General features: G+C 40.0%; 1 protein-coding gene across 3 annotated transcripts; it reads right to left on the bottom strand.

Moving 5' to 3' along the window:
* Positions 1-168: 168 nt before the first annotated feature.
* On the bottom strand, positions 169-12,182 carry ark2cb (arkadia (RNF111) C-terminal like ring finger ubiquitin ligase 2Cb). Of its 3 annotated transcripts, none has more exons than XM_063897412.1 (8): positions 11,871-12,182; positions 7,906-8,227; positions 7,423-7,551; positions 6,201-6,330; positions 5,916-6,020; positions 5,459-5,551; positions 4,779-4,882; positions 169-3,868 (listed from the first exon to the last, which is right to left on the bottom strand). In XM_063897412.1, the coding sequence occupies exons 1-8, from the start codon at positions 11,929-11,931 to the stop codon at positions 3,751-3,753; spliced, it is 1,062 nt and encodes a 353-aa protein (XP_063753482.1). In that variant the 5' UTR covers positions 11,932-12,182; the 3' UTR covers positions 169-3,750. The 3 variants fall into 3 exon arrangements, with proteins under 3 accessions (XP_063753482.1, XP_063753483.1, XP_063753481.1); XM_063897413.1 differs by having other exon boundaries at positions 5,459-5,542; XM_063897411.1 differs by having other exon boundaries at positions 5,459-5,554; positions 11,871-12,181.
* Positions 12,183-12,504: the final 322 nt, after the last annotated feature.

Genomic DNA, 12,504 nt, shown 5'->3' with positions numbered 1-12,504 from the left:
AACAAAGGCTGTTTATGGCTACACAATAAGGATGTGTTGGCCAATATGCAGTATGTAATTCACTATGTATTCGCATACTCAACCGTCAACAATGAAACTGTTGAGTTTTGACTATGTTTTAAGTAAAAGATTATAAAAGCCAAATAATGCCACAACGTAGATAATGTCTTAGCATTTTAGGCAGTTTATTTGAAAAACACATACAAAAAGATCATATACAAGACAATAAATAAAAAAGAGACAGAACAGTTTGGGTTAAGCTATGCAACTTTTTGCATCATCATTAGTAATAAATACAGTACAAAATCCACCCAGAGTGAATCTAAAGATTTTCCACAATATTCACTGATCATGTTATTCTTCATTATGATTTAGCTATTGCTTTCATATTATTGATACATACTTCTACTTTTCTATAAAATACTCAAGATCATAAAACATTGCGCGGTTACAGCAAAACAGCAGTGTGTTGTACAAAGATGGCCACTTCCCTTTTTCACTGGCAGGTTAATAATCAACATTTTTTCAGCAGCAAAGAAACATCTGAAATATTCAAGAAGGTACAGCATCATATTAAACACATCTACAGAGCTACTCCCACATACACATAGGAAAACCTGAGAAGGACATGCATTAAAAAGCTTGTGCTTTAAGTTCTACTGTTCATTCCGGTTCATCAGCTTGAGTTAATACTATGGCTACTGTCCAGTTTGCTCTGGAGTAATGGGGTACACTGTGGAGGACACGGGGTAAGGCCAGTGAGAGCACAAAATGAAATAAGAAGAATAAGAAGAATAGTAAGACCAGCCAGCTTCATTCCAATCGAATACAGGTTATAATAATTTGCAGGATTAGTAGAGTATTAATAAGAAATGCACACTGAAAATGTAGTTAGCTTATTATACCCAGGTGTGAAACACACTATCTATTTTGTATAACCACAGTACACCAGAAATTTGCTCAATAAGACCAATGGCTCAAGTTAGCATGTTAGATACTTTCAAAAATCCCACACAAAGCATTTGCCAGCAATACATAAGGGAAAGTTAATACAGCTCATTATGTGGGTCTTAAAATAATAATAATAAGCACTACATTGAGATCCAGATATGAAAAAATATCATAAACATGGCAAAAAAGAAAGAAAATAGCAAAACTTAAATAAAATATAACTGATTATGGGAAACAAAGCAGTATCATATAACAAAGGCAAGCTATTTGTGGAGCCATACTAAGACCAAAAGGATTGTACCCCGTCTTCTGCTTCAGAGCAAAGCAGAGAGGATGTTCAATAATGAAAAGATTTTAAAGTAAATTCAAGAGGTGAAATGAATGGAATGTAATCCAGATCAACAGCACCATGCTGGCTTGAAAATGTGTCAGGAAACACACCCCACAAGTAAATTTTTCAACAGGTTTCTTTTTTTCTCCTTTGAAAAAGAAAACACAGACGGCATGCAAAAGCATCCCCACCGACCAATGCATAATGAGGTATTCTTTTTTTTTATATTTTGTGTTATTTTAAATAAATATATTGATTAAATTGCAAAGTTATGAGATAGAGACATTAAATATTTCACCACAATAGCTAGCTAGCTACAGTTAGTAATAAATAATGATTGTTAAATACTTAAGGCATCTTTAATCACAGCATTCTATGTGAACTAGCAAAACCTCCATTTTCATCCATCTGTAGTTTTTTGGATGGAGGTTTCATACAAAAAGAAAAAAAAAACGCAACACAAACAGTCAAGTTACCCTCCAATAATACACAAGGAAGCATGAAAATACTTGGAACTGAATAGAAACACAAAATCTAGGACAAGAAGAACCCACACCACCAAACCAAAAACTCAGGCAACTCCATATTATAGTGCATTTACAAAACACAAGCTACATTATAACAACAATAAATATGTTTTTGCAGCATTGCAGCTTTTTCTTCACTATGGTTAAAATGGACACGGACTCGGCATATTAGTACCATGTCCAAATTGGCATGTGAGCAAAAGAAATACGAGAAGAAAAAGAAAATGGCAGAAAAAGACAAAAATAAAAATAATGTTAAGAACAATTGTTTGGTATTTTTCAAATGGATGGCTTTTTCTCCCTTTCACCCTCCTTCAAGTGAACTATGCCAACATGGTTCATGCATGATGAAGAGAAACAGCTTCTATCACTGAACGTATCACAGTTGTTCTAGCAATACCATACACTACTACCATGGGGGGAGGGAGTCGGGACAATCATACACATTCTAGCACATATCACAGGCAAACTAGTTTGTATTTTCCCTGTAACACCAGACACAGTCTTTTATCAGGACAGTGGGAGCAACTTAGGTTGAAATGAAAAGGAGCCGATACACCACAGAGGCCATTCACTGTATATAGAAATCACATGTGCTTGTTTGATAGGCAATAAGGTTCTGGTAATAGGTCATACAAATGTCAGATTTTATTCAATCTGATAGCAAGACCTCAGGCACCAAATCCTCAAACCCATGCCGGCCTCTCACGTCATGTGATCATGCTATGAGCGAGGCCACAGAGAGGAGTTGCAGTTAGACACAGATCCACCAGCAGCTCTTTGAATCCTAACCTGGATCGTCACGAGAGAAACGCTACATCGATGTGAGATCCGTGTCTAAGGGCAACGTTGGTCTCCTCGGGATGAGGGGAGAGGGGAGGTGGGGAGGGGAATTTGGTGCATTCTTGTCCTCCTCTATGAATGAGTGGGATCGTCATAGTATACGGTTCACATGCACAGACACACAGTCCCTGTTTCTACTGCTCCACAATATTAACGACACAGCCCAAGCCTGCCATACAGCATGCACATCTGAGGCCCCTGCTCTAGATAATAGAGGCCCCACTACGACACTACACAGATCACTGGAAGCCATGCCTGCAGTTAGCGGGTTTAGCATCAACTCTGATGGCATCTACTAACTGGAAATCCAAAACCATGTTAGACAAGAAAGAGGGATTTTTGGCCTTTTTACACAACTATCTCTTTCCTCATTGTCTATGATTAATTAACACGCAAATATTCTCTCTTATTTGAGCCGTGTTCACCCTCTTTGTAGGTTTATTTTTCACAAACATTTTTTCTCAAAAGGCTTTTGCTTGCTACACAACACTGTTACTCTGTAAATACTTATTCAGTACTATACTCCATTACACCACAAGCGTTCAGCTACAAGAGTTCACACCAAACAACCTCATGCTAATCATTTGATAATGTTCTGTACAGATGTGCTGAGGGCTTGGGCAGAGTGCAGCTTAAAGGATTTTTTCACAGGCAGAGGGGTGGGGGGGGTGGGGGGTTTTGATGTAGTGGCAGAGAAATGGCCTTAATACGCCCCACAGTGAGCTGGGGAGGTTGGTAGTCAGAAGTCCTCTCTTGATGGCTGTATAGAGAAATGCACACAGGGTGCACAATCTGACAGAATCTGTGTGAAGCCTCAGCACATCTGTCCATACGTGTCCGCTCCTACCTTTTATATCCAGCCAGTCCACTCAAATCAACCTTCAGTCCAGCCCCCCATCTATGCATCGACCCCCATCCCTCGCTGTGTTGTAGGTGAGTGTGCTTTGTTGATCCCTCGGTCACAGCCTTGCCTCAGAAGGCAGGCCTGTGGGTGATGCAGAGGGAAAGAGAGGGGTGTTTGGCAGAGCTTCCCCCCAGGGGGAGGCAATGGAGAATTAACAAGACCAGATTCAAAGCTGCAGGAGACGACAGGGGCTATCAACTGTCAGGGGTCAGTTGGGTCTCAATGTCCACTCTGCAAATGGGGCACTTCCTGCTGGTGGCCAACCACTGGTCCACACACGCCTGGTGGAAAAGGTGCATGCAGGGTAATCTCCTACAGACACAAAGGAGACATGGTTAGGATTTTAACAATAAACATAGGATTTCACTTCAAGAAAAGGATCAGTAAAGTTTAATAATCGACACTTACAGGTAATGACTAAAACGTCAACTTTACTCATGAGCAAAAATAAAAATCCCTGCATTTTAAAGATATTTTTAAAGATTGTATAAGGGTTTGTTTAGGTTAATAAGTAAAGGGTTTTTCCTCTCTGCATAAAAGTACGGGAAATATTTTGGTTTATTGGAAAAAAATAAATCATCAAATGTTTTAATTTTCACTGTAAATTATTTTCTTATACATTTCAAGATGAGGTGCTGGAAGAAATCCTTTGATAGGATGTTAAAACCTGGTGCTTTAAACTCATGTGCAGAACTAATGTAAGCTTAGAAACAGCTTAGACCGTACGACAGTGTATCTATTCTGAATGAAAGCTAAACCACATTTGGAATAAATGGACAAATTGGACATTCCGTAATGTCTGAAGTATTTGTCAAGCTGAAGTTAAACCTCACCAGGCAAGACAAATCAAGGAATATTTACAGTATATGACATGACAAGACATACTAATCACTAGGGGATTCAGAAAATATCAGTACACTTGAATATCGCAATATTGTGTTTTCTGACTGCACTCGATTCCCAAAAACATTGCATCATTTCTTATTGATTTATATTTTACATACAGTATTCATCCTTTTTACATGTACCTTACTCATTTACATAAGCAATCCTGTAAGCATGTTATACTGTTACAGGTTACATTTAATTCCTGCTCTGATTGCACAAAAAGTAGAACAATGATGTTAAATATAACATGGACTAACATTTTTACCTACAGCCTTATATGCAGCTGCATAACCAGCATTTCCCCCCTCTGAAAAAGATGAGCAAGTATTTGTACCTGACATCCTCTCCATCCTCCAACATGGACAGACAGATGGTGCACTTCTCATCTGTGTCCAGCTCCTCATCTTCCAGACACATCTTCAGGTCCTGGGGTATTCTCTGCAGAGAGAGAGGAAGGCAAACAGACCTTAATTATTAAAGTGTGTCGTGCAGCAGCATGTTAGGCGCTGTTATGTTTATGCCACGGGTGTCTCTGAGTCAGCCCAGACAAATAAGGAGAAAGGAGTCACCTAATGATGCTTCCCAGAAGAAAATAGAAATCAGATAGAAGAGACTCAATTACTTCTTCTCACTCACACAGCGCACAAAATGATCTGACACTCTTTCCAGAGTATCTGGGTCATATTCAGTGTAGACGGTTTTTAAAATTCATTCCACGCACATATCTGCAGACAGCTGGATGACTCATCCCTTGCTGTGAATTTTGCACACTGCAGACCTGTCTCACTAATCTGCTGAGGGATATTAGTTTGACCTTTGAACTTATGTGAGAGTCCAGACCCTCTTTCCACTGTTGTCTTCAATCTTTGATCCTTTCCACCCAACGCTGCTCTTTTCCATCCTGTCTTTCACATCTAGCTTAACTTAGTTCTTGTCCAGTGCCTTCCTCTGCACCAGACCACATGAAAAAGATCTATCACTCATCTAGCACATAAAAAGATGACCATTCTTTACCTTTTTATACTTGTGGGGGAAGGTGAATCTCTCTATGGTGGTTTGGACCGCTCCTCGGTTCACACTGCCCAGCCTGTCCTCCAGCTGTAAAAGCTCCTTGGAAGGAAACAACATATATGAACATATCATCTTAATTATTTATTTAAATATTTAAAGTCTGACCGGCAGATAAAAAATAACGGTTATATAATAACATATTAAAATGCAAAAGACATACAAGTGTGGAATGCTAATATTAAAAAGGTGCAGGAAAGAGCTTCTCAGAACACAATTGCATCTTATCAAAAGGAAAACAAATGTAATGAGAAATGAGGCATCTGGAAGCTGAGGTAATTGGAAATAAGAAAACCAGTTACACACTCGAGCCTGTCCAGAGCATTGGTCACAGAGAAAACGATGATAAATGAGTGTAGACTGGTGTGTCTGCGGAGGAGAGTGAGGGGGCAGCGGTACAAACCTCATAGCTCTCTCTAACAGCAGACGCGTGGCGGGAGGGGTTGAGACTCTGCAGAGCCAGCAGGTGCAGCTGGGGATATGGGTAGTTTCTGATCTCATGGACAACCTGGAAGAAGCGGGAGAAAGGAGTTAGCGTATGCTCTGCTGCAGAAATAAGGAATAAAATGGAACATAGGACATCCCCGGGAGCTGGGTATCGAGGTTATTCTGCTAAACGTGGAGAGAGAGTCACTGGGATTTCATCAAGACTAATATGATTGATTGTACTGAGGCAAAAGGGGCTCACCACTTGTGTTGAGGCATTGTTTCTGGGGAAGTGGTGCATCCTAGGAGAGGTCAAGTAGTGCTGATAGTGCTGTGGCAGCGGATGGATGTGATACTGGTGGGGGGGCAGCCCAGCATCTACACTTAGATCCCTGGACAGAAATAGAAAAACAAGTCAGCCGATGGCACACACTTTATTTCATAGGGTTTCTGGCCAACTGTGTTTTGATAGCAGTGGATTTCTACACAGTATTATTTAGGACAGTGATTCCCAAACAGGAGCCTTTTCTCTGCAGTTACTTGGAAAGATTGTGGAGTGAGCTCAAGTCATTGGAAAGAGAGCAGAATTGTTTTATTTGAATGATAAATAAAAAGATTGTGTTATATTAAATATTTACAGTTGATAGAGTTAGCTATATTTAGTTATCCTATCTTAATTGAATATATATTGCTACCATTACAATTATTCAGAGAAATTAAAGATATTAAGATACAATGACTAAAGGGACATTTTTCAATAATATACAAAAAACAATGATTCATAAATGATCAATTTTTTCGACAAGGAATTCTTAGCTCCATTAAGTGTTGGATGTAGGTGTATCCTTGATATTTTGCTGATTACTTCCCAAAGTCTTAATATTGTGCACTCTTTCCCAGTTTGTTTAGTTGACATAACAAATAAAACAATTCATTTTTCCTCCCTTTTGATTCTTCTCCAGGATTACATCATTTAACTTTTGCCCCTTATGAAACTATGCATTAATGTTGCATATGATGTATCAAGACATGTGTATTGCACATTTAAGAGTCTAATAGGAGTTGGTTTGCCTTAGGCTCTTCTTCAGCTTGGTTTTAAACCCCTTTGATCTGGTCTTGACCCAGATTTGATGGTCGTCTGGTGCAGTCAAACTAAGAAAAGCTGACCAAAAAGGTTGTCTCGTCCAGCTTTGAGCATCATTTGTGCAAAAGGGAGTAATGTATAGTTCAGCAACATGTGTGTTTGTATGAAATCTAAACATACATCATAGCAACAGTTTTAATATCCAACAAAAAAAGTGAGTTGGTAATCATTTATTACATACATACATTTAAATGTATGGAGGTTATTCCTAATGACCAAAAAGAGTGGATTAGTTTTGGGCTCTTTTTGAACACCAAATTGAATCATTAGTTATGTGACAATAAGAATTTTAACCTCATCCACTAAAGACAAAATATGCTGTATAGGAGGTAAAGCTTACCAGTCTGTGCCCTCAGCCAGGTAGCGGGGCTGCTGCACCACAGGCTGAGGGGGGACATGGAGAGGCGGAGCAAACTCAAAGCCGGGCCGCAGTCTGTGGGGCTGGTGAGGAACTCGCTCCGGGGTACGTCTATTAAGACAAATAACCACGCATTTCAAAAAACCTTCGTAAACTCTTTCCATTGTCGATTAATTTATTTTTACTTTCAAGATTAACCCATTTCCTTGTCTTTAAAATGTCCATCCCAGTTTCCAAGGTGATGTCTTGTTTTGCCAGCTTAAAGCCAAATGATATTAAATGTATTAGGATATAGGATAGAAAAGAACAACCATATTTAAGAGGCTGAATGCTGCATTTCTGCCAATTGTTTGAATGTCAAAATAAAAGGGGATTATTTTTTCTTTACCGATCAGTGAGTCTAATCAATGAGTATTGTTGTGTTTATTTAGGTCATGTTATTTCCCTGGTAAACCGTGTGGATACCTGGAAGGTGGCAGGATGTGTCGGTGCTGGGCCTCGAGGATCTGCTGCTGGAGGAGGTATTGCTGGTGTAATGCCTGAGGTAGGAAGGGAGGGGCAGGGATGTCCTGGAACTGGGGGGAGGGCAATGGGTTGAGGGGCGGGTGGAGCGGAGGGCCATGCTGGTGGCCAGGAGGGGCCAGGTGGGGGTTAATGCCTGACTGTGGCTGCCCTGGGTGGGGCATGGGGAAGTCCATGGGCAGCGGAGCCTGAGGACCTAACTGGAAGTGCCGGCAAGAGGTAGCATGGCTGTGCTGCTGCTGCTGTTGCCGGTTGAAATGCGATCCTGTGGAGGATAAGGAGAAGTTGTCAGGCACCTGAGTGGAGAGATTAGGTGGAATTAATTGTGGGTGAAATGTTGTGTCACTGTGTGTGTGATATAGCATGTTAATGAAGCCCTACATCTTACCTAGGGTGAAAAATACTTCTGTGGGGGTGGGAAAATGATGGTTACCACAAGTACCATGAACATGACAACCGTTTTTGGGTCCTGCACACAATACGCAAGCTTTCTTTTCTTTTATTGCATTTCCGACCTCTGGATCGACTCCTGGTCTTCTGACTCACAGACAAGCGAACTGGATCAGAACAGATGATATCTACCAGTGTTTGGTCTTCAACGCAGATCGGTTCTTGTAAATTCTGCAGCCGACAGTGGGTCAGTGCACCCTGAGTAAAACCTTTAGTACCTGGCTGTCATTATTAGAAATATTAAACTGCAGGGTACCATGTCCCTACCTACATAATCATAGAGAACAATCCTTTCCGTCTTTAAAATGAAACCACACAATAAAAATCTAATTTCTGCGCCTAGCTGAAACCTACTGGTTCTTTGTGTCTTACACATCCAGTGTAGCTGTATTTGCTTTGCTCCCATATGAGCATTCAGGAGCAGAGAGGAAATAGCTTGAATACTTTTTAACTCACGCCAACCACAGCTATTTGGCAACTGCAGTGAACAGACTGCTGTGGAGAATCAACAGTCAGAAAACTAAGATACTTACTTGAGCTGTGGAGCAATATGGTTTTAATACTGTGCTTATGTTTAAATATATATATTTTGTTCTGGAAATGCAGAGATATTGCAATAACAAAGGTTGCCTTTTTTTTGTACTTTTGCAGAAATCCTAGTTAAAAAGGGAGCCATAACAGGTCTGCAGTGGAGCAGGATTCAATGTACTCTGTTATATCCATCTGGCAAAAACTGAAGCAGTGAATTTGAAAGAGACATTACAGTTGTGCACTAATAGTCCTGTACCGTTTTTCACAATTTAATCAGCTTCAGCAATGTAAAATGGGCACGGTATTCTTATGTAAACAGTAAAAATACATATATTTTTAATTATGAGGAAATAGGCAAAGTCTACATTGCATTTACTAGTAGGAGTACACTTGGAAAAACGCAGTATGATTTTAAAACAAACCCAGCGAAGACAAGCAGTATGACCTTCCAGCAATATTTTCAGGTCGTCAGTTGCTGGGCAGACAAGAGATGACCTTGTTGCCGTGGGTCAAAGGCTCAAGTCTAGACTGTACTTTAGCACACTGCGTTTTTAAGTGTCTCAGTGAAAAAAACGATCACCATGAATGACAGCAGATAGACTCATTCAGGCCCTGTGATGGAGGAAGCGTGGAAATTGTCTATCTTTGTCACAGCGGGAGAGGAGGTGGGTGGGGGTGGAGGGGGGCAGGTAGGGACAAGGGAGAGGGAGGACAATAAATGGAAATCAGCAAGAAGCACACTGAAGGTTAGGAAAAACACTATATTCTTTATTGAAAAATATTAGTTATGTGGAATTTGTGTTTTTTTTCTTGTTTGTTTGTAATAATAGTATAAATCCATGCAACAAAAATAAACAACATAGACTGAAGGCAAGGCCCACCATGCTCCATATAGGGTTAAAAAGAACAAAAGCAGCATCCAATGAGCAGACGTGTTGGCTACAGCACATGATTTCAGTACAGCAGGGTACATCTTTACTACAGAAAGATTACATTGGATTTTCACTAGTCAATGTAGAAAAAACAAAAACAAAAAATTATGAATCATAAATGTGATCATGCATTGAAAGTACTATTACAAGAACAAAAGGTAAAGAGAGACCACAACCAAACAATAAAGACGTTATTACTAATAGAGGATCTCTTTAGCAGTGCAGGAAAATAGGCATCCCTGTGAAATGGATAGCATTTTGGCCTCATGTTAGTGGGGAAAATTGGGAAGTGATGAACCACCAGTGAGCATGTTTTGCTTACGTAAATGTTTAGAGTTTCATTTGCCTATAAGGGGCAAACAGCCCTGACAATTCAGTGTGATTCAAGGCTTGAAATTTGCAAAGGGAACAAAAAGGATTACACAAAAATGGAGACAGTTATGGCAGGTTGTTGTGTGCAGGTGCAGTGTACCTTCAATAGTATCAAGTGATCACATGACAGCATTTGCTGGAATGCAAAGTTTTTTTTAACAATAATTGCATGCATATGATTCCAATTTGCAGCTTTTTTTCTAATAATTAAAGGTCACTTTTATCATGTACATTGCACCTTGTGTGAAGAGAAGGAAGATGAGCCGAATTCTGGTGTCCAACAATGCAGTGCAGTATTTGAGATCATGCAAAATGTATCCACTTTACAGGAATTTACAGCATGTTGTCTATCAAGACTGGATGGGAGGTACACAATGACATTCAACTGATATCTAAAAAAAAAGGAGCTAAAATGTTTACTCAGTGCTACAGCAATTTGACAGAAAAAGACAAAAAAGGTGCTCTGTGCTAGGTGTTAGCTATCGTTTTAGTCTGCTTAACATAGAAAGTCTATGGCTGAAAACATCTTGGGAGGGGGTGCTTTTAATACCAATGTCGTCTTCAGATGGAAAGAGGAAATGAAGAAGGGATTCACAATACAGCTAAATGCAGAGAACAGGCAGAGGCCACGCCACACCACACAGCAGCAGATGATCATTAGCTACACAATGGGGGGGACGACAAAGATCTGATAAATGCAGAATGTAGAGCCAGCCTCCATACTATGAAACAGGGAAATAAGAACAGAAATAAAAGCACAATGAAATCATTGATGCCACTGTTGTGAAATTAATGTTACACTGTAGCTTTACCATCGTTTAACTGCGACCGCATACTCGGGTCTTTCTGCAAGCTTCAAACAAAAACAGCTGCTGAATTGCCAATTGGCATATAATGGAAAAGGCGTTTGATATTTTAATGATTAAGAAGTCCACGCTGCCCGGGCAATCGGCTATTTATCGATTTGTACATTAACCAATTAACACGGATAATAATACTGACTAAAAACCAGGTACAAAAACGGCGAGCGCTAGCAGAAGCAGATGATCTTCAAATGACATCATCCAGGCACAGATAAGCTGACTGGCTTGAAAGGCTACGTCTATTTTGCGGTATTTTTTACACGGCAAATACACGATAGCGCCGTGGGGAAAACAACAATGCATCGCTATGTTACTGAAATAAAAATCGCAAGTGTAAAAGATAATCTCAGATTGACATTGTCTGACACGATTGTGTATTCAGGAATTTGTTTTGACATGGGGTATGTTGGTTAGCACGCCCCGTGTATGTGAAATCCTTTGTGAGAAATGTTTCCGTTCCAGGACATAGCCTGTGCCAAGGAGCCAGTTAGCTTATCTTTAGCGGCGGTATTTTTCTTAAAATAAGCGGAATTGGGCTCGCCAAACAACTTTATTCGCTAGTTTGTGTAAATTGAAGTAAATAACAGTTAAACTAGTATTACGTTGCGGGCACGTTTTAGAATAATGTTACCGTTAATTTTAAGCTGGCTAACACGATCTAACCCAACGGCTAAACTCGAGCTAGCTAGCCAACAGCTGCAGTGAATATTAAGATAAACAGGGCACATGGTCGGGATCGATATGAATATTAATACCGTACCTCTGTTTCTTACTGAGCCGAATACAGGAAGAACCAGATATCCGACATGCACTAAGACCATCCTGGGATCCTTATCTTATGATTCCGCTGGGTGTTTGGAGAGAAAGAATAGTAGTAGCCCATGCGGATCTACATTCAGGCGGCTGGTTGTTGCTGGCTGGCTGGCTACTAGCACCACAGGCAAACCCGACGAAAGACTGTCTGCCTCGGTTGGTTGTCGTTGACAAAAGCAGACATGTCATGTTATGTCCGGAGCAAAAGAGGGCGATGTTGCGGCTCTACTCTCAAAAGCTGCAGCTACCTCTTGGTTAACCTTGGTCATCAGACTTGAAGTTTATGCTGATAAAAATAAAATACTTGATGGTACTGTGCATTTCTAAGAGGTAGGCTATGCTCAAGCAGGTTGAACATGCCTGCTGTTATTTTGCATAACGTCTTTCCCATTTACCTTTGGCTGGGAAAGTAGAAACTTACCAATATTTACCAAGGTTATTAGTTTCTATGCAGTCTGTGGTTATTAGGTATGATGTGAAGCATATACAAAAATAAAATACTTTATAGTAAGGCATCATCATTTGCTCTCACATTTTGTGAAATTCAAATTAAGAAGCTTAAATCAGATATTTAGGCATTT

Source organism: Eleginops maclovinus, chromosome 12 (genome assembly GCF_036324505.1).
Source record: "Eleginops maclovinus isolate JMC-PN-2008 ecotype Puerto Natales chromosome 12, JC_Emac_rtc_rv5, whole genome shotgun sequence".
NCBI lineage: Eukaryota > Metazoa > Chordata > Actinopteri > Perciformes > Eleginopidae > Eleginops > Eleginops maclovinus.
This window is presented reverse-complemented; position numbering and strand designations above follow the sequence as displayed.